We start from the raw sequence: 22,716 nt of genomic DNA, 5'->3' as shown, positions 1-22,716 counted from the left end.
CCCTGCAGCCTGAAACAGCTGGGCGTCAGGAGGCTAATCCTACCGACAATCAGCTGCTTGTGCTAATCAGGCTGTGCTGAAGCTGACCAGGCTGTTTGCTGTTTCCTGCAAGGAGGCAAATTGCTGGGAGGCAGAAGCCAAAGGGTGGGAGCCAGCGGGTGGGTGGGTCTTCAGCAACATTTGCTGTATAAGACGCACAGACATTTCCACCCACTTTTGGGTGGAAAAAGTGTGTCTTATACTCCGAAAAATATGGTACTTTGTTATGTCCAGAACATTGACTTCTATTTTCTATTCTCCCTTATATGCTTATTTGATGCATAGATATTTGTTAAACTGTATGGAAAATTATAGCTGTCTATTAATCCACGGTTCTGTTGTAATATATTATCTTTTATACATTTCATTTTCTTTAGGTTGGCTGGAGTACTGCACGAGATTATTACACATTTCTTTGGTCACCTATGCCTGAAAATTATGTGGAAGGTTCAACAGTTAATTGTGTATTAACTTTCCAAGGTAAGTTATTTAGAAGCAAACAGGCAATGTGTCTTATTTAACATTTCAAAAATACTGTGATATTTTTATTACAAATAATTGAAACAAACATTTCTTAGATTTACACTAAAATTACTTAGGTTATATAACAGTTTTAATTAGGTGCTTTGAATAACGAATTGAGAATATAAAATTAGTATTGCACAACAGTAATTTGATCATATTCAAACTAGGGCTAAATATAAGACATGAAGTATTCTTTACCATTTATTGAAGCAGTTTAAAAAGGACTGCTTTGGAATAGAAGAAACTTTTCCCCCCAAGGATTAGGATGAATAGGCAAAGCTCCTTAAATTAATTTCCACTGATAGAATCTATTCATATTTTGTATGAATTCTCTGTAATGGAATTTTGGTTTGTAAATGACCCTATAATACATGTATCCTGTATATCTGTTCCAATTAATAGGTTCTATGATAGACATTGATCTGTTTGATTATAATATAAGCCTTCCAGGTAATAGTCAAATTCAAGTTGTAATTTTTATAGCCCGGAAGTATTAATTTTGCATTTATCATAAACTTTATTTTTTGCACTTAAAGTAATTGGAAGAACATTCTGGATCAATTAGATTCTTTATTTTTATATATTCAAATAAAGTTATTATATAAATGTGAATGAATACATTAGAACAAGAAGAAGTTTCATTTTATTCCATTTTTTATCACTAGAGTTAGGCCTTCTGATCAGGACTCTTGAACTATAAAATCTGTACACCCTGGGCTTACTTGCAGAAATTAGAAAATTAATTAGATTTGGGTTCACAGGTTTACAGCCTTTGCGGGTTGCACATGACATGTAAGTAATTGCAGAGTTTTTCCAAATATGCATAAGTAAGGCAAATGGAAAATGTTATAATGAAAATAAAATTTGAATGCATCCAGATGGTTTTAAACCATATTTTAAAATACTTTTTTAAATAAGCTGGTGTCTATACTATGTACTCTCACTTTGACCTAATTTAACCAATTTAAAACATACTAAGCTTTAACTATTTGGAACAACAGTGGTGTCTCTGCAGTCTGAATTTATCACTGAAGTTTGGCTAAGTATGGATTTCTTGTCAGATGCTTTGTCATTTACACTCAGAAGGACAAAGAAAAAACTGGGAAGCAACCTTCTTTTTGTAATAGTAGTATTTGTAGCCTTATTTTTCTGTCATCCTTGAAGTTTATTAAAATGTTGTAAAATGGATAAGAGAATGAGAAAATCAAGAGAAGGTGATTATTGCAAGAAGAGGTGATGGAACAGTATTAGGAGATACTGTATACTATCAAAAATTGGTGGAAGTTAGAAGACTTTTATTATTTATCATTTATTAGATTTATCTATGTCTATATAACATTTGGAATTCAGATAAAATAGATTATTATTGCATTGCAATACATAGCAAGTAGAAAAACACTATGATGTTACTCACACATTGCTTTTATTGTATAATTGAAATAACTGCCTTTATTTACAACATGTGTGCATATTTGCTTGTTTATGTGTGGGTGTGTATGTATGGGTGTGCATATATTCTGCTTTTATTTTCTCATAAAGAACTCAAGACAGGAACATATCTACTACTCCTTTCTCCTGCTATTTTTCCCACAACAACCCTGTGAGGTCAGCTAGGCTGAGAGAGCATGATTGTCTTTCCTGGCTAAGTCACAGAGGTGGTATTCAGCAGGTTCTGACCAGTTCTAGAGAACTGGTAGCAGAAATTTTGAGTGGTTCGGAGAACCAGCAAATACTACCTCTGACTGGCCCTTCCCACATCTATGCTCTGCCTCCCAAGTCCCAACTTTTGTTGCCTGCAGAGGAGAACGGATCTGGAAAGCAGGTTAATGGAATGGGGTGGGAATAGAAATTTTACAGTATCCTTCCCCTGCCAAGCCTGCCAAGCAAAGCCCACCAAGCCATACCATGCCTGCCAAGCCACGCCCACAGAACTGGTAGCAAATTTTTTTGAATCCCACGACTGCTAAGGCAGAACTAGAATTCAACAGACTTCTGGTTTCTAATTTGGTGCCTTAACCACTAGACAAAATTGGCCTTATATTTAGGTAAGAACAAATATGTATTTTCAATTCTTCTTTTTATCAGGGTATTACCTTCCAAATGATGATGGAGAATTTTACCAGTTCTGTTATGTGACACATAAGGGAGAAATACGTGGAGCGAGCACCCCTTTCCAATTTCGAACATCGTCTCCAGTTGAAGAATTGTTAACAATGGAAGATGAAGGAAATTCTGATATGTTGGTAGTGACTACAAAGGCTGGACTTCTTGAGGTGTGAATTAACAAATAATTTTTAGAATACAGTTTATTATTATACTAGTATCTTATATTAGGAATATGAAGAAAGTAGAAAATTATATCAAATGTAGTTGAACCAAAACTGGTTTCAAGCAGAATGATTTTGTATAAGATTTGGGCTATCTTCAGTGAAAAAGAATTTGTAAGATATAATTAAAAATTAACCAGCAAAAGTGTGATTGATTCCATGCAGCATTGCAATATCTATTTCTGCAGAAACAACTTTGCTTCTTACTACATTTTACATAGTTTTTTAATAAAGTACTTGCGTTCGCTATCAACTATAACATTCAGTTCATAAGCATCTGTAGCTTTGAATATGAATATGGGTATATAAATAGTTCCTTGTTTTAGTCCACCTTGTTTGCTGGGAGAAAAATTTGTAGACTTAATTTGCAAAATCTGTACATTTTTGAAGCAAACACTTTTTGTTTTTAGTTCAAAATTGAAAAAATTCTGAAAGAAAAAGAAGAACTACTAAAGGTAACTGCATCACTTGAAAAAGAAACAATGCAACTCAGAGATCAAGTTGAACGACTGGAAAAAGAACTTGTATATGAGAAAGAAAGATGTGATAAGCTGGAAGCAGAGCAAAAGGTTTGTTCTATAATTGATAAAAACATTTTTAAAAAGATTGAAGTTGAGTTGTCTCTCTGTCAAATCATATTGAGACTATCTTGTTATGTATAATCACCTGAAATATCAAGGATATAGTTCATAAATGTAACTTGAAAATGTTATAATTGGCAATTTTTTTAGGATGATTGGATGAATGGCCCTTGTATTACAACAGGGGTCCGCGGACCGGTACCGGTCCGTGGAACAAGTCCTACCGAGCCGCTGGTTTGCTGAGCGCCGCCATCTTTTTTTGATGAAAAAGTGCTTCCAGTGAGCTTTTCCGGGTAGAAAGCTCACCGGAAGCACTTTTTCATCAAAAAAAGATGGCGGCGCCCAGCTAATGCCGGTACCGGGCCGCGCCATAAAAAAGGTTGGGGATACCGGGCCGCGGCATAAGAAAGGTTGGGGATCACTGTATTACAATACTAAGAAAGAGAAGTCCTTTCATTTTCCCAAGATTGACAGTTGATTTGAGATAATCTCTTGTCTCTAGTGATGATTTAACTTCACTTGATAAAAATCACTTAAATCTCATACATCTATTCAATAGAGATTTCATTTCCTTAAGATAAGGTAGTTGTTAATGTAGATTTGGTGAAGTGAATTAAATGTATGCAAACATACATACCTTTAAAATCAGTTTTATAACTTTTTTTTAAAGGATAGTTTTAAAGCTGCAGAAACCCTTAAAGCTGAAAATGAAAAACTAAAGAAAAAATATGAAGAAGCTACTTCCAAAGTTATTCAGCTTGAAGAAGACATCATGATTGTCACTCAGAAAGCGATTACAAAGGAAACAGAATTGGATAGGTATGCAACAAATACAAAATTATTTTCACTAATAACTAAATAAAATTTAATTGTAAGCTGCCCAGAGTTGCTTTGAGGAAGAAGAAAAGGATATAAAATTAATAAATAAAAATTAAAAATGATTTTTTTTTCATGTAGCTTGAAAGATAAACTCAAGAAAGTAGTCTTGGAAAAGGAACAGTTTGAATGCCAGTTAAAAACAGAAAAGGATGAAAAGGAACTTTACAAGGTAAATTTTATGCTATTAAATATTTGTAGCTGTTTAACAGTAGAGATAATTCTATTACTGAAGGTACCTTACTTACGTTTTCAATGTTCTTGATCTATCCCCATAATAAATCGGTATGAGCACCTCCCAATCTAAAGCAGTGATTGAACTCTGGTTTAGAGTTAGATTTAAAACAAACAAACAATTTCCCTGAATTCAATCATCAAATTTAAGCCCATGTATCAAAAAGAAAATCAGTAGAGCTTTGCTATAGCAACAAGAAGACTTTGGAAAACACTCCTTCTCCACTGTACCAAGATAGAAAATGCCAAATATACTGCCCAGGGTTAGATCCCTGCAAATTGCATTAAAACCTTGCCAGATATTATACCTTTTGTGCCCAGACAAGTTAATATCTAGCTAGAAATATCTCCTTGTACCAATCATACTTTGCATGCTTAGGGCCATTCAAATTTGTTCCTTATCAAATATGCACCAAAATAAGTTTATTTTGCTTTAGCCTTCTATCTTATCCCAGCTACCTTGGGATGAGTTTGTTTAGAATAAACATTGGGATTAGAAATATGAATTGATTATGTTATTACAGATACACTTGAAGAATACAGAAGTTGAAAACTCCAAATTAACATCTGAAATTCTGACACTTAAGAATTTGGATGGAAACAAAGAAAACCTTATAGCATATTATAAAGAAGAGATTGGCAGATTACAACTGTGTGTGAATGAAAAAGAAAAATTGAAGAAAGCTTTCCTGCTTACTTCATCAAATAAGGTACTGATTAAAAAGCATATTTATTTTTAAGCCTTTGATATTTTGTTTTCAGAATATTCCAAATCAAATACATGGTTATTTGCTTAAATAAGGACAAATTCATTGTTAAGGAAGCAGAGGAATTATAAAAGCAGGAGTTGGTTTAAATGCATCTACTTTATTTTCAGTTGTACTAGCGTCAAATATAAAATAATCTGCAACTGTAGATTTGTGGTATACTTCCCCCCCCCCCCAAAATATTTATGTACTATGTATTTTTTCCAATACCCTTTTATCACCTTTTGGCATATGACTTAGTGATAGCGCTACATACATTCTTCCAAGTTGAAGAATATATTTGACATGAGGACTCGCGTGGGCTCTCAGGATATAAAACCAAAACACAGTGCACAAAAACCTCTTAAAAGTTTGCTAATAAAACAGGCGTAGTACACATAGTCCTCATTTACCAATCATTTATTTAGTAAGTGTTTAAATTTCACAATGGCACTAAAAAGAAAGCTCAAGATCCAGTCTCAAAATTGTAGTCATTGCAGTATGTTCAGAGTCAGTAATTACAATTTGGGATCTTGGCAACCAGCATGCATAGTTATGACAATTGTAGCATCTTGTGGTCATGTGATTGCCATTTCTGACCTTCATAGGTATGATTCTGACTTGCAAAGGCATGATCACCTGATGTCATGCTAAACCTGATTTGCTTAACCATTGCTGGAACTGGCATCATAAGTGGGTGCGATCACAAATGAGATACACATTTAATTTCATTTTAAGGATATACTCCTTTTTATGGCTACTCCTGTCTTCCTCTCTTCTATAACTAATAACTGCCAGCATAAAGTAATAAATTACTACATGAGTTGGAAGCAAGTAGCCAAGAATTTTCAAAGGAGACTTTTCTTCTATAGGAAAGGACAGATAGTCCTTGTTTGCCACTAGTAATTGGAATTTGGAACTCAATAAGCAACATGGTTGTGAAGCGTGACATCACATGACTATACCAACATATAATTCCAGCTGTTTTTAGTAGGCAATTTCTCACAACTGCTGTGGTCACATGGTCATTATTTGCCACCTGCTGGTTGCTCTATTGACTTTACTTGACAATAGCAAACAGCAAAGCTCACAAATGGTGATCCCATTAGGATGCTACATTGTAATTGTAAACTATTTGCCAAATACTAAATCGTGATGGTGTGATTTGGGGATGCTACAACGGATCACCAGAGTAACTTTGAATTGGTCACCGAATAAGTGATCATTAAACAAGGAGGTTGCTTAATAAATGCTTATTAATCAAGGTAAGTCTTTTTGAATGTTATGTGTGAAGTTTAGTATGTTTAATTAGTAGAATTATTATTAAAACTTGTTTTCTGATTAACTCCCAACAATTCTGGGTGACTCAAAATCAAGAAATTACTATATTAGTACTGCTGTTTTTATCATTGCTACCTAACTAGGGATAAGTGTGAAGTAATTATACTAGCTTACTCTTTTTTTCTCTTGGCAGGGGTGTCAAACTCAAGTCATCATGGCTGCATCATGTGACATATGACCTTTTCCCTTTGCTAAATCAGGCATGGGCATGGCCAATATGTGACACATCTGGCCTGTAGGCCACGAGTTTGACAGCCCTGTCTTAAGATGTCCACAGTTTTTTTCCTGGCTTGTAAAATGTGATTTTCCAAGTCTTCAGTTTCTGAGAAGCCCATCTGTTTTAAATATGATATTGATAAGATATGATACTGTTGCCATTACAGAAACTTGGTAGGACAAAACCCACAAATGGGATGTATAACTAGAGGGATTTAAATTATTTAAAAGAAATAGACCAAATAAAAGAGGAAGTAAAGTTGTACTATATATAAGAAATAACTACATCTTTACAGAAATAGAGCACAACAATGATAAAAACTGCCTGGAATGCATTTGAGTCAGTATATACTATAGGCCACCCAACCAAACACAGGAAGTAGATGAACTTTTTTTTAGTCAGTTAACTAAAGTATGTAGGAAGCACACCACAATAGTAATGGGGGATTTTAATTACTCTGACATCAACTGGGAGACAAACTCTGCACCAAGTTGAAGAACAAACAAGCCAAGCAGACAACTTTGTTATCCAAAAAGTAGAGAAGGGAACAAGGGGATCAGCCATATTGGACTTAATTCTCATTAACAGAGATGAAACAATAGAAGGTATTGAAGCTACAGGAACCTTGTGGGGGAGTGATCATGCAATATTGGAATTCAACATTATGCAAGCACAAGCAATAGAACAAAGTCAAATTAGAGTCTTGAACTTTAAGAGAGTTAATTTCAATAAACTTAGAGCTTGGGAAGGATTCCATGGATGAGAATCCTCAATGGGAAAACAATTTAAGTAGCTTGGGAAATTTTGAAAAGTGAGATTATAAAAGCCCAGTCTAACACAATACCAGTGAAGAAGAAAAATAACAGCTCTCAAAAGAAACCAGGATAGCTCCATAAAGAACTCTCTGACAAATTGAAGGACAGAAAGGAAAAGTATAAAAAGTGGAAAGAGCTGCACATAACTAAGGCAGTGTATCAGCAAATAGACCAAGCCTGCAAAGATGAAGTAAGGACAGCTAAGCCTCACAATGAACAAAGGCTTGCGACAAAAGTAAAAAATAACAAAGAAAGCCTCTTCCAATATGTTAAAAACAAGAAAAAAATTAAAGGAAACAATTGGTCCATTTCTGGGAAAAGGTGGCAAGAAGGTGACAAGCAACAGGGAGAAAGCAGAACTACTTAACTCATTTTTTGAATCTGTTTTTACACAAAGGAAAAAAGCAGCAGTCCAACTTATCAAAAACAGCACCACAAAAAACAGATTAGGAACACAAGTTAAAATAGCGAAGAAAATGGTACCGTGTTTCTCCAACAATACGCCTCCCCATAGGAAGACCCAGCATGTTTTCTAGGCATAAAATGAAATTAAGCCCTCCTCCCAAATTTAGGCCTAGTTTGAAACATGCGAAATTGGGGGGGGGGAGGCGGGGAGAACTTGCCATTAGGAGTGCCCCGCAGGCAGCTACGCCTCACCATCAGCCGCTCCTAACAGCCAATCATGGTGGAGCATGGAGGGCTCCTTTGCCCCTCCCTTACCCGGGTCAGCAGGCGGGCGTCGTCGGCATGGATGTCCAGCAGCGTTTCAGCCGCTTCTCAGGCCTCTGTAACTTCCACAGTTCCCATCGGTGCTGGCGCCTCTCTCGCCAGCGCCGTCTCCAACAACAGCATCTGAGTCGCTCCCGCTTTTCCCCTGTCCCAGTAACAACAGAAAAAAAAACCATTTTGAGGTACCTGGGAGTGCCGCATGCTGCGTTTGGTTTAATCCTGAGTGGCGGGTGGGCGTGAGAGAGAGCCGGCGGCGTCTCTGCTGCTGCTACCCTTGGTGCTCCAGCCTCGGGCTCTGCAAGTTTGCAAAAAGTCCCAGTCGCGAGCCTGTTCCCTGCATTCAAGCGCCCAGGCCGAGCTGCAGCTGTCCCTCTCTCGCCAGCGCCATCTTCAACAATAGCGGCAGCAGTGACGGGAACCGTGGAAGCGTTTCAGCCGCTTCTTGGGTGGGGGAGCCGCTTCCGTAACTTCCACGGTCCCCACCTGCTGCTGCCGCTGTTATTGGAGACGGTGCTGGCGAAAGAGGGAAAGCTGCAGCTCGGCCTGGGCGCTTGGAATGGAGGAACGGGCTGCGCACTGGGACTTTTGCAACTTGCAGAGCCCGAGGCTGGAGCACCAAGGGTAGCAACAGCAGAGACGCTCGCTTGGCTCTTCTCACGCCCACCCAGCCGCTCGGGATTAAACCAAAACGCAGCGTGTGGCGCTCCCAGGTACCTCAAAATGTTTTTTTTTCTGTTGTTATAGGGACGGGGGGAAAGCAGGAGCAACTCAGATGCTGTTGTTGGAGATGGCTCTGGTGCTCGGGGGAGAGAAATTAATTCACCCCCAAAAGACGTCCTAACCGTTTTTCAGGGCTCAAAAAAAAATAAGGCCCAGCCTTATTTTGTGAGAAACATGGTAAGTGAGCACCTGTTTACGCTAGACAAGTTCAAATCACCAGGACCAGATGGATTACACCTCAAGGTTCTGAAGGAACTAGCAGATGTGATCTCAAAACCACTGGGGTATATTTTTCAAAGATCCGGTAGCATCAGAGAACTGCCAGAGGACTGGAAAAATGCTGATGTAGTTCCCATATTCAAAAAAAGAAAAGAGAATAGATCCAAGAAACTACAGACTCATCAGCATCACCTCAATATCAGGGAAGATTCTGGAAAAGATTATCAAGGAACGAATCTGCAAACACCTAGAAGCCAACAAAGTAATAACCAAAAGCCAACATGGGTTTGTCAAAACAGATAATGTCAGACTAATCTTACTGCATTCTTTGACGAAGTGACAAAATTAGTGGACCAAAGGAATGCTGTCAATATAATTTACTTGAACTTTAGTAAGGCATTTGACAAAGTAGACCATAACCTACTACTTGATAAAATAGAAAAATGTGGTTTAGATAGCATCACCACCAGATGTCAATTAAAAATAGCTCACTGTTGTGTGCTTGAGTATATACATGACAGACTGCTACAGTCCTGGACAACAGCAGATGGCTATAATCTCCAACAATTGGAGAATTTGATACATCACTAATATTTATGCCTTGGAAATACGGTTTTCTTTTTGTTTCAAAATAGCGGACAATAAGAATAATGTTTACACTTCCTTTTTTATTTTTCTAGGAAGAGTCGAGTTTTTTAAAAGAGCAGCTTCGGAAAGCTGAGGATCAAATTCAGGCAAGCAGGCAGGAAGTTCTTTTCATGTCAAAGGAACTAAGTGATGCAGTAAATGTGCGTGATAAAACAATGGTAGATCTTCATAGTGCTCGACTTGAAAATGAAAAATTGAAGAAACAATTGAATGATGCAGTAGCTGAACTTAAAAAGATCTCTTCTGCGACCATTGAACAGGTAAAAAAGGATGTTCTGTTCTTACATTTAATTATAAAGCTCTGATGTCAGTTAATGCAAAATTATTTGTATAACTTTCAGCAGATTTTAGATTTCTATTCCATTTAAGTATTTACCTTAACAACCTGTGGGCATTTAACAGTATAATAAAGTGTATTTAGATTGAACTTGGAGATTTAAATGCTTCTCATATATTCGTATATTTTAAAATCTCAGAGTTCCACTCTGAAATTATAATAATCTTGAGTAGGATATATAACTTCCATCACGTTAATATAAACTGGATTAATTCATTTTAGGTTTCTGCATTATTAAAGCTAATTATGTAATTTATTGTAATTAACATTTGCCTTGATGGGGAGAATTTCCTTGGAATTTGGCTTAAATTTCTAAAGCAGAAAATACAGGATAATTATATTACTCCATATCAATTATTTACTTCTCATTAGGATAATTATCTTACTTGGCAATAGTATTGTAGCATAAAACCATTTAGCTGAAGCCAGTAACAATTTTTCTTTTTTATGTTTTTGTCAATCCACTATGGACATTGCACCAGTAGGAAATAAACTGTTTTTGTTACATATTTTTATTTACAAAGAAAAAAACTACATTAAAATGACAATATAATAAAATAAACAATACTAAGCATATTCTCTCTGTAATATATATATTGCAAATACCTAAATTTGCCTTTTTTATATAATATATAGTATATAAGGAAATTTGATAAGACTTGTGTAATGGGCGGTAGGTAGGTAGGTAGGTAGGTAGGTAGGTAGGTAGATAGATAGATAGATAGATAGATAGATAGATAGATAGATAGATAGATAGATAGATAGATAGATTGATAGATACAGTGAGATAGATAGATAGATACAGTGAGTAGACTGATTCCCACCCAAAAATAATTTATAAATTCCTCTTTTTCGATGTTGTTCCAAACTTGTTTTTGTATCTATCAGTACATATTTTAATAAATTGTAATATTTTTCATTTGTTTTCTGCAATTATATCCATTAATTGGATTTCAGTTTGAATTTTATGTAATTTTTAAAAATAATTTTCATCTATTTTCTTTAAATAATTTTGACCAGTTTTACATAACCACCTTATATGATAATTTTGTTTATTATGTGGGGAATATCTTTTTTTTTCCCAAAGGCTTTTCCCATTGTTATACATTAATTCTTTAAAGCTTTTCATCCATATTGTCATACAATTTTTGATTTGTTCTAACTCTATCCCATATTACAATATGTCTTTCAATGTGTTATTTATGTATTTGTCCTGATTCATCGTTGGTTTTGTATAATTGTTTCAAATTCTGTCACCTTTCTCAAGATCCTGCTTTCTTTCTTGAAATCATTTTTTAATTTTTTGGCAATTTGCAAGATTCTTGTTGAATCTTTGTTTCCTAAATCTGGATCCAATATGTTGACTTCAAAGCTTAAATATTTGGGGGGGGAAGGGGGGGGACGGGACGACACATTTTTTTAAAAAAGAATACATATGTTCTTGTTTGGGGAAAGGGAACATCAAATGTTGCAGAGAGAGAACTACGCAGAGAAGTTGAAGATTTAAAGCTCCGTCTACAGATGGCTGCTGATCATTACAAGGAAAAGTTTAAAGAATGCCAGAAGCTGCAAAAACAAGTCAATAAACTTATTAACCAGAATGTAAGTTATGTTTTTATACAATTGTTTTGGATGAAGCAGACAACAGAATGTGTATCTTTGGAAAAGTGAAAGTTCACACAGTTACTCAAAGTTGGGTAACCTAAGTTTCATGAATGTTTTATTACAAGCTTCTAAAATTTATTGGAAGTAAGACAGGCAATTTAATGGAACTATGGCACAATAGAAGAGAGTCATACCTATATATAATACATGCAAACATGCAGTAACCTACTCCATTTATATTTGCAACTTCTTGTTAATCCTTATCCAGAATGCTGACAGTTGTCTATTAAAGTTTATCATTTATCTTAATATTTTTTGAACACTTGGATAGGATTTTTACTGCAGTGTCGGATGATACCTGAAAAAGTGTAATTGCTTTTTAGAAAAGTGTAATATATTATTTACTAAGGAAGAAGAAAATATACATTAGTACATTAGTAATTAGTTTATTAGTAATTATGTATTAGAGAAAGTAATAATGGATAATTTTGTATCTGTTCATGATTTGTCAGAATAAATTCTCATCAACTGAGCAAAAGTAATTATATAATTGATCTTTGTCTTCCGATAGCAGAATGAAAGGCTCAATTATTATGAGAAACAGCACATATATTCTCCATTACAACAGGAATTTCCTCCTTTTTATATAGGCTAAAATCTTTATCCCAATTTTCCTAGATAAATAGTGTAATAGTAATATCTGCAGTAAATGTAGTTCTGTTTTTTTCTGTTAACAAGCTTTTATTGATCATAATTTCATCTGAATCTTATGTACCTGAAAGAACAAATTAATGAATATACAATACACTCTAAATGTATTGGCTTAAAAATACAACATGATGGATGATTCTTAAGACTATCAAATCTTGCTAGGCTAAATTTTGTGATGCAAATAAGATGGCCTACTTTATTAAATATTCCAACAGCTATTTGTAATTTGATTTATATTATTTATCCTGGTTTCCTTTACCAAGGCAGTCCTCTTAGAAATAGGTTTAGAATTACTGCAAAATAGGAGGAAACAATTTAAGCACGTGAGTGATAAATATAAATTACTTAAAGGTATATTTGGATAAAAGAATTATTGTTGGCTAAGGGAAAGAAATAAGGCTAAGTTTATATTACCATTTTGTTCTACTGATAGGAAGATAATCACACCCCAGTAGCTGAATTTTAATACTGAACTAACTGTTCAATATCTGCAATGTCCTACTATACTTTAATTTTTAATCTGTCTTTTATATTTTCAAATTTTATTATAAATACTTAAATATTACAGTATATAAGTAAAGCTTCCCCTTTGTGATGGTCTTTTCATCACTAATCACTAAAAAGTAATAAAATTCAGAGTGAATACAGATAGACCTCAACTTATGACCACAACTGAGCTCAAAATTTCTGTTGTTTGTTCTGTTGTTTGACATTTGATGTGAGTTTTGCCCATTTTGCAACCTTTCTTGCCTCAGTTGTTAAGTGAATCACTACAGTTGACAAGTTATTAATCAGGTTGTTAAATGAATCTGCCTATCCCATTAATTTTGCTTGTCAAAAGGTCACAAAAATTGAACACATGACTCTGGGACAATGCAGTGGTCATAAATATGAATCATTTGGCACTCATCTGAATTTTAATCACATGATCATGGGGATGCTGCAAAGGTTGTAACTCTGAAAATGGTTATAAGTTACATTTTTCAGTGCTGTTGTAACTTTGGACATCTCTAAACTTTTAAGTTGAGGACCACCTATACAATTATCTGTATATGTTAATATTTAGTATTTCAAAATATATTTCTATCTGGAATTGATTTTCAAATCAGATATGTATGCAAATACTTTTAAATACTAGATTTATAATATTATGCTTATCATACACCAGAGCCACATTTTTTAGGTTATTTTGCCTAAAATAGGTAGTTAGTTGTGATAGAATGGTGGGTTATAAAGGTGTTGGAATATTACTTACAATCATAATCTGAAGATTAGAATAACCTGCAGTATCCTGTGGTCACATGATCACAATTTACTAGGGTTCTGCCTTTTCTTTTGGTTTCTGGCAAAAACTGCCTCATAGGGAACAAATTTGTTTTACAACTGCTGTAAAAATAGTCATAAAATCAGCTCTAGTCCCATATGATCCATTAATTATATTAATTACAACTTGTGGGCTCAATTAGTTATAAGTCAAGGACCATCTATATATTTTTTAAAATAAAGAATTTAACAGTGCACCCATCTCTATATTAGCATCCATGTCCCTTGATCTGCTGCAGAGTATTCACTGCAATCCTTTGCATCACAGCCATGCTATAGAGTAAAAAGGTGGACCCGCAGATATTGTTCAGTTATGTCAAGTTATATAGTAATTGTATTAAGGGTTCCCTTTTTGGTTAGGTATTTAGATAAAAATTCTTAAGACAAAGTTTTGATTTTGCTTAATTTGTTTTATATCTTAAGGATTGTTTTTATTATATTTGTTTGAAGAACTTGCCCTAGAATCTTTTTAATGAAAGAAATATTTTAAATAAAATCTTTTTCATAAAGAAAACTTCAGGGGATCAACTGAATTTGACAGATGGCTCAAAAAATGAAACTTCTACAGCCGAAACTGGTGATAAAACATTACCCGCATCTCCAGGTATCAGCTCCTTCTGTGCTCCCTTAGAAAAATAAAGCTGAAATCTAAAAATCCCCCACACCATATATAGTATGTATTTTTCTTCCACTGGTAACTCTTGGAAAACTTAAAATCAGAGTGTTCTCAGGGCTAATATGTTGGCACAGAATGCAAATCTAAATGAATTAATTACAAGCTTGGAAATTTTTTAGCATGGAAATAGATTTGTCAAATGCATGTAGGGCTGTCTTTAAACAGCCTAGGAATTGTTTTTTAGTCAGAGTTTTTTTTTAAAAAAATGCAAAAACTTCATCTGCGTAGCAATTCTTTCTATGGTATTGATTCTAGTAGATGAGAGTACTTAAATTATCCCTGGTCTGTGATTTAGTTAAATATGAGTATTAAAATATAAATAAATATATATTTCTATTTCATGCTATCTTCTGCCATGATATTGAAATTGTAGATTTTAATTAGCTATATCATGTGCATTAAACATATCCCATCAACCTTACTGTTTATAACTAGAATGTCTTATTTCTTAGCATTTTTATAACAGAAAGCAATAATGTTCTACTAATGGTGAAAAGTACTTTGTAATGGGATGCTGATCTTCCTTTTTCTGATAGGCAGGATCAGAACTTATAAGTTGCAAGGAATAATCACTTCCCAGTTCAAATTGCACTTAGCTATGGTTTGCAAATCTTTGTCTACGTTCCCCTTGTAGCCTTTTTCTCTGGTTCCTTTTTTAAGAAGATTACTAGTCATTTGCTATGGTTGGGAAATGATGAGAGCTCAGCTCTTTTTATCTGTGCTACTACAAAACTAGATCTAAGGAGTTTGAGAGGATCATGAGGTGAAATAGTTTGTGGTGGGCTATTTCTGTCTTCTTATGGACTCTGGCTCCGGTTATACCTGATAGAATGCCAGCAGCACTCTTTCAGCCATGATTGGTCTTTCTCTGCTCTTTTGGGCACCAGAAAGGACAATCTAGCAAGATTAGGGGACTTTTTCCTCCATTGACTGTGATTGATGTCTGTGCTGTGTAGATCCAGTCTTTAGCCTTGAAGAATGGCAACAAACAAACTGCATCCCTGCTCGTATTTTTTTAAACAAAAATTGGCAAGAAATTTTTTGTCAATTTTTATTTTTCAGAGTTGTACTGCTTTTTTTTTTTTTAATAATGACTAAAAATGCTGTTGTCACAAGAAGGCAAGTGAAAACACTGTCTATTGTTTTCCGCCTCACAGCTCTTCTTTGCCAGTCTAACCTAGGTAGCCTATCCATTTCAGTTATCTTTCCAGAAAAGGATGGAGAATGGAGTTGGGGAATTGTCCTGTTTGCAGAATCAAGTGCTTTGTAATTCACTTTAGTTCAAGTGTCCTTATTCCCTGTTCCCTTTCATGGAAAAAGAGGAGATTATTTGTTCTCACTTACCACCTTCTGGTTCAACCTGCTTTAATAATTTTGTAGTCATGGGGCTGGTGGGAGGGAAAGGGGTCAGTCTTTCAAAAATGCTGATTTATTTTCAGCTTTAAGCATGCTTGTGCTTCCTTTATCAAAATCAGTAAATATAAATCTCTGGCATCCTTGAATACGTTGTCATCAGAATGTAAACAGACTTCATTTTAATTAGAACTATTCATTTAAAGCTATATTTTTCTTCAATATATGCAGTTAGCATCATTTCATCTGATACAGTTTTGGAGTTTTCAGAAAAGGAACAAGATCATGAAAAGAATAAGGAAATTTCTGACAGAACAGTGAAATTTATGAAATGCAAGCCGATGCTGTCAGTAAGTAAAACAGAAACTAGTAATAGAATAAAGCAGAAGCTAGGGAGTCATCATAAAAAACTCAGTATTTTTAGTATGTTTAGGTCCATATTTGGCTTGAAGTATTTGAAAAGTTCTAGTAAGTTAATATCTTCATAATTCATTTAAGGAACAGAGACCTGGGCTATAGATAGCAAAATATACCGTGTTTCTCCAACAATACGGCCTCCACCAGTAGGAAGACCCAGCATGTTTTCTAGGCATAAAATCAAATTAAGCCCCTCCCCCCAAATTTAGGCCTAGTTTAAAACATGCAAAATAGAGGGAAGGGTGGGGGGACTTGCCATTTGGAGTGCCGTTGGAGCTGCCACCGCCATTTGGAGTGCCGTTGGAGCTGCTGCCGTCGTTTGGAGCTGCCTCTGCCATTTGGAGCCGCCGCCGCCGTTTGGAGTGCCGTTGGAGCTGCTGCCGCCGCTTGGAGCTGCCTCTGCCGTTTGGAGCCGCCGCCGCCGCCGTTTGAAGCTGCCGCTTCCGCATTTGGAGCACTGCCGCTGTTTGGAGCACCACCGCCACTCCAAACACGGCGGCAGCTCCAAACACGGAAGCGGCAGCTCCAAACGTGACGGCGGCACTCCAAACGGCGGCGGCAGCTCCAAACGGCGGCGGCTCCGCTTCCGTGTTTGGAGCTGCCTCTGCCGTTTGGAGCCACCGCTGCCGTTTGAGTGCTGCTGTCACGTTTGGAGCTGCCGCTTCCGTGTTTGGAGCTGCCGCCGTGTTTGGAGTGGCGGTGGTGCTCCAAACAGCGGCAGTGCTCCAAAGCGAAGCGGCAGCTTCAAACGGCGGCGGCTCCAAACGGCAGAGGCAGCTCCAAACGGCAGAGGCAGCTCCAAACGGCGGCAGCAGCTCCAACGGCACTCCAAACGGTGGCGGCTCCAAACGGCAGAGGCAGCTTCAAGCGGCGGCAGCAGCTCCAACGGCACTCCAAACGGCAGCGGAATGGGCAGAAGGGAAAGCAACAGCGGCAGGTGCCAAAGGTCTTGGGTCTGCAGCAAAGGTGTTTGGTGGGAGTAGGGAGCTCTCTGCGCTTCGCCATGATCGCCCGTTAGGAGCGGCTGATGGCGAGGCTGCCCGCGGGGCGCTCTAGATGAGGATGAATGGGGGGAAATTAAGTTACCCCCAAAAAGACGGCCTAGCCGTTTTTTCGGGGCTCAAAAAAAAATAAGGCCCGGCCTTATTATGTGAGAAACACGGTATTTATGACATAACTATGATATTTATTCTTTTGGTGAGGAAAGCCTGCACTTTCATATCTATGGTTGCTCAGAAATAAGTCCTGCTATATTCATCTATTGTTGTTAAATATTCATAAATTTGCATTATCTAGATCACTTATATGATAGGACCTCATAGCATTGCTCTATCTAAGGCTATTTTTATTCAGTTGTACAAAAATAATTTTAAAACAATTGTTGGAAGCTCTGAATGTGTACTTTTTTCCATGTACAGGTTTGCCATTATAAAAAAGGGATGAAAAATAAACTTCCAAAGAAATAGGATAATAAATTATGTGTCAAATAATATGAAATGAGAAAATAAAGAAGTAGAGAGTTGTGGGCTTTTCTTGAAGGGAATGAATTATTTAATTCAATGAATATGGCTAGTATCAAATAGTATTCTGAAGATGATTTGCTCTTAGTCTTTCATTTTTACTAGCACTTGATAATATTTCATAACAGATTACACTGGTTATTGAAATTAAGGGCAATTGATTTCTGTTTCTGGATATAGGGTGTACTTTATAGTTGCAAAACTTTATGGAGTGTGTTTGCAGTGATCCAAAACCCAAAATGAAACCACTTGGCAGAACAAGAATAACACATTTGTGTAAAAGACTATTAAACATTTTTAAGAGTGTTTCATTGTTTTAATCTTTAGCTAAAATGTCAAATTATGTATGATTAGAGGCAATGAATAAGCAAATCAGCTTTTAGATACTCAGTTAAAAAAACCTGGCAAAAATAATCTGAATTAAAATAACCATGATGATTTATAATTTTTCTATAGGATGAGAAATTGAAATGTACGATGTATGCTGATGAACTGGCCAAATTGGAACTGAAATGGAAAGAGCAAGTGAAAATTAGTGAGAGCGTGAAGCAACAATTAGCTGTGGTGAAAGACCAGTATCTAGTAAGCCTAACCCTTATTTGAACATTTATTTTTAATATGGATATACAATGTTCTAATTAAAATATTCACTTTGCAAGGGAAATTAGAGTTAGTGATTAACAGAAGTGTTTACAGGTAGTCCCTGACTTACAACCATTAGTTTACTGACTACTCTAAGTTACAGTGGTGCTGAAAAAAGTGATTTATGAACATATCAACATTCCACGATCACGTGATCATAATTTGGGTAGTGGTAGCCAGCATGTATTTATGACAGTTTCAGGATCCTGAGGTCACATGATTGCCATTTGCAACTTTTCCAGGGGACTTCCTGCAAGCAAAGTCAGTGTGTGGGGAGCCAGATTCACTTAACCACACAATTCACTTAACAGTTCTGTTGCTTGGCAATGGAAGTTCCAGTTCCTGGAACTTGTGGTTGTAAATCAAAGATTACCTGTACCCATTTTATAGAATCATTATTGAAGCCAAATTTCTGTGATAGAACTATTATCACCGAACATGTCACCTCTTTGTTTCTCTACTGGCTTTAATGATACAGAATGATTTATTTGCCTGGCTTTGGGACTATTTGGACAGAGAACTAGCTCTTCTGAACATGAGTTTCAGCATGTCATTTAGCTACACAAGGAAGACCATTTTTTTATTTTTTATTTTTAAAAAATGGTCTTTCTTGTGTAGCTAAATGACATGCTGAAGCCTAACTTGAAAAGTGCTCATTGTTTTCCACACCATAAGTGACTGCAGAATCTTTTGTTTTGTAATGAAAGAAAAGTATTGCAGGAGAGAACAGTCTTTAGTACAGCCCTAAAATTACATTGCTAAGATTCTGTTTTTGTTATATTAAAAAAATACATAAATAGGGAATAGTTATGTTAGCAACTTAGTTCAGTAAATTAAACATTTAAATTGACTGGGAATGTTTTGTTTTGCCCTCATCCCATTTCTTCATGTTCTTCATGTCCTCATCCCAATGTGGTACTTCAAATGCTAGTATTGTATACTACTTTATAAATCATGCACATCAGCGAAATACTTAACTTGCTAAATCAGCTTTTTATTTTTGACAAATAAAAGCAGAGTCCAGGTTACATGTGAAGTCTGATTTCTCATTTATGGATTGCAATTTTTTTTTGCCTTGCCTTAATACTTAAGAAAGTTTTAGAAACCAGCAGAACCCTTAAAAATTCAACAAAATGTAAGTATGAAAACCAAATACAGTATAAGGAACTAGGTAGAACAAATAAATAATGATGTGATATTTCAATCACCCACAATCACCCACATTATTATAGCAATAATTTATAATATATGCTCTCCATGTGAGTGATAATACAGGTTCTTTATATTATCTGACCCTAAAAATATATCTGTAGAGCTGTCTTATAACACTAATATTATTTTAATTTGTGTTTTATATAGATGCAGTTGGCTGAAAAAGACAGACAGATAGATGAATTGACATCTCAACTGGAAGCTCTCAGCAATGAGAAGGTACTGATTTAATATCAGTGAACTACTGATAATATATATCTGTCATGTGGCACTTGGAACTATTTTACAAATAAGAACCAGAATATTAATACTGTAGTATTTGGAAGAAAAACATTATCTTGGGATATAATTAAATGTGAGTTTTTATTTCCACTGTACTATAACATAGTGCAGTGGAACCTTGGTACTCAACTGCTTTAAAACTCATCAAATATGATACTCAACACATTTTGATGTGAAAATGTCCTGGTAGTCATTGCTTGTTTGATACTTGATACGGTGCAATAGGAAAAGGGGGTTGGCCACGTAAAAAGGACAGGAAATCAACCGTGCCAAGGGAAGTCACTGCAAAAGAAAAGAGGGTCACAGAGGGCAGGCAGGAAGTCAGCCATGTCAGGAAGGTCACTGACATAGGAAAAGGGACAGACACAAAGTCCTACCTGGCTGGAAAAAGGGTTATGTGGTAAGTCATGTTGCACTCATCACTTTTAGTATTCATTATACCTCCTGGAACCAGTTAACGAGTACCGAGATACTACTCTATCATGGAACATTTAAACTGTTAGATACCTTGTTTGTAAAGCCTACAAGAACATAGGACAGTAGGTTTGTATGATAACCAAAAGAATTCATACAATGTGTATGTTAACTAGAGTATCTCAACCATGATGATAGTGATGATGATACTTTAGGGTGGCAACAGATTGTTTCTATACAAAAGAAAAAAAATAATTTGCACAGTTCCCTGCCATATCATTATCATGCCAACCGTTAAGCAGCTCCCTAGCCTCAAGATATGTGGGTGTATCATTTCTGGGAATAAATTTGTATTTTCAGTTAAAATTAAGATATGATATAACATAACATCCGTATTAGTTTTAGAAAATATTTATTTTTTCAACTTTACAAATTGTTTAGATAAATATTTTGATAAAACAAGGGTATTAGTTTAAGTTTAAATTCAGAAAGTTTTAAGAATTAAAACATTCAATATTAAATAAGAAATTTTACATAAATTTTAGTTTTACTACTTTTTAGTTATGTTATACTCTTTGGTATAACATAAGTCAGGTTACTTAAAGGATGGGAAAAAAGAGATAATATCAAGCTAGACATTTATAGTACTGCAAATATGAAGATTTAAAAATATATTTTTATAGATAATGGGAAAAGAGAATGCTAAATAAAGCAGCCTTAAAAGACTGTTTTGTTCCTTGTATCATAGTATTATTTTTTAACCGTTCTTTAGAAACCTGGAAGGAGACCAGAAAATCAAACAGAAAGGATCAAGGAAGGACAGATTTCTCAGCAGGCACTACATTTTCTCAATCCAGATCTTAATTCTGAAGATAATGGGCAGATTCCTGCTACATTACCTAATGTACCAGTTCTGCACTATGGAAATCCCTACACAAACCAGGAAACTAGAGGTTTGAGGATTCAGTTTTTGTCAATTAGTTGTACTAGGAAAATTCAATTGGAAAGATATCACAGGTTCTCAAAGCAACTTAATTAATTTGTAGTACTTAATAAAAGTGGCATTTTAACTAAAGATAAAGGTCTTTTGGAATATGGCCTTTCAGAAAAGGCTTCATTGTATGTAGTCTGGTGTTCATTGCCTAATTATGATTTCAGATGGAGCAGATGATACTTTTTATCCTGATGACATCCAAAGGCCATCCATGAGAACAGCCTCTTGGGACCGTGAAGATAATGTGGTATGCAGTCAGCCTGCCCGTAATTTCAGTCGCCCTGAGAGTTTAGAAGATCTTGAGGATAATAAAGTAAGTTTGAAGTAAAAATAACATTTATGTTTTATATATTTAAGTTATGTCTTCATCTCCCACCCAAACATATCTGAATGTTTATCTCTGAAAGCTTCCAGTTTAAATGAGGTGAACATAATATCTCGCTTTAGAACAGGGGTGTCAAACTCAAGGCCCTCAGGCTGGATTTGGCCCATGGGGTGCTTAGATCTGGCCCACAGGGCTGCCCTGGTAATAGCAAAGGTGCCTGTGGTGCCTCTGCCAGTGAAAATGGAGCTTGATAGGGCTGCACGCGCCAGTCCACCCACCCCAGGGCTCCGTTTTCGTCTGCAATGGTCTCCTGCAACCCTCTGCTAGCTCCATTTTTTTTCTGGCACAGGGCTGCAGGAGGCCATCACGGCCGAAAACTACCCCCCTCCAGCTCTGTTTTCACTGGCAGAGGGCTATCAAAACAAACTAAAAACAAAACAAAAGGAGAAAGGGAAAGAAAAAGAATTAAAGTTGGATAGAGAGCAAAGAAGGAAAAATAAGGAGAGAAGGGAAGGAAGAAGAAAGAATGAGGAAGGAGGGAAGGAAGGACAATTATAATGAGAGTGAAGGGGGGTCTGAGGGAAATCCTGACTTAGCACTTGGCCACCACAGATGCCCCCAATACGAGTGGCATCCAGCAGACGACACCCACTCTAGCAACGCCCCCGGAGAACAAACACAAACCTGATGTGGTCCTCAAATCGAGTTTGACACCCTGCTTTAGAAGATTCATTAAAGTTAGCCGCATGAAAGTTAGCCGTTATGATTGTGTTAAGTTGCAGCATTTATTCAAAGATATCAGAATTGGTTTTAACTTTGTTACTCAGTGTTGTTAATGACTATGTTCTTTCAATGATTAAAGTGATCAGAAACACGGCCTAAGCACTA

At 36.0% G+C, this 22,716-nt stretch overlaps 1 protein-coding gene across 6 annotated transcripts in view; it reads left to right on the top strand.

Annotated features, from left to right (window-relative positions):
• Window positions 1–22,716, top strand: part of TAX1BP1 (Tax1 binding protein 1) — a 39,486-nt gene that overhangs the window by 11,439 nt on the left and 5,331 nt on the right. For 3 of the 6 annotated variants that reach the window (XM_087947792.1, XM_087947790.1, XM_087947791.1), the window contains 14 exons: window positions 417–519; window positions 2,650–2,837; window positions 3,302–3,460; window positions 4,143–4,291; window positions 4,430–4,520; window positions 5,107–5,292; window positions 10,050–10,277; window positions 11,810–11,956; window positions 14,504–14,597; window positions 16,254–16,372; window positions 18,416–18,541; window positions 19,961–20,032; window positions 21,282–21,462; window positions 21,668–21,816. In XM_087947792.1, the coding sequence (XP_087803918.1) occupies window positions 417–519; window positions 2,650–2,837; window positions 3,302–3,460; window positions 4,143–4,291; window positions 4,430–4,520; window positions 5,107–5,292; window positions 10,050–10,277; window positions 11,810–11,956; window positions 14,504–14,597; window positions 16,254–16,372; window positions 18,416–18,541; window positions 19,961–20,032; window positions 21,282–21,462; window positions 21,668–21,816 (1,992 nt within the window). The remainder of the gene's footprint in view (window positions 1–416; window positions 520–2,649; window positions 2,838–3,301; window positions 3,461–4,142; window positions 4,292–4,429; window positions 4,521–5,106; window positions 5,293–10,049; window positions 10,278–11,809; window positions 11,957–14,503; window positions 14,598–16,253; window positions 16,373–18,415; window positions 18,542–19,960; window positions 20,033–21,281; window positions 21,463–21,667; window positions 21,817–22,716) is intronic. The other 3 variants (XM_087947795.1, XM_087947793.1, XM_087947794.1) reach the window with 1 other exon arrangement.

This window comes from Notechis scutatus, chromosome Z, assembly GCF_049901735.1.
Source record: "Notechis scutatus isolate UNSWTSFEM ecotype Mainland chromosome Z, rNotScu1.2, whole genome shotgun sequence".
Classification (NCBI taxonomy): domain Eukaryota; kingdom Metazoa; phylum Chordata; class Lepidosauria; order Squamata; family Elapidae; genus Notechis; species Notechis scutatus.
Note: the sequence above shows the minus strand (reverse complement) of the source record. Positions and strands in the feature narration are given on the sequence as shown.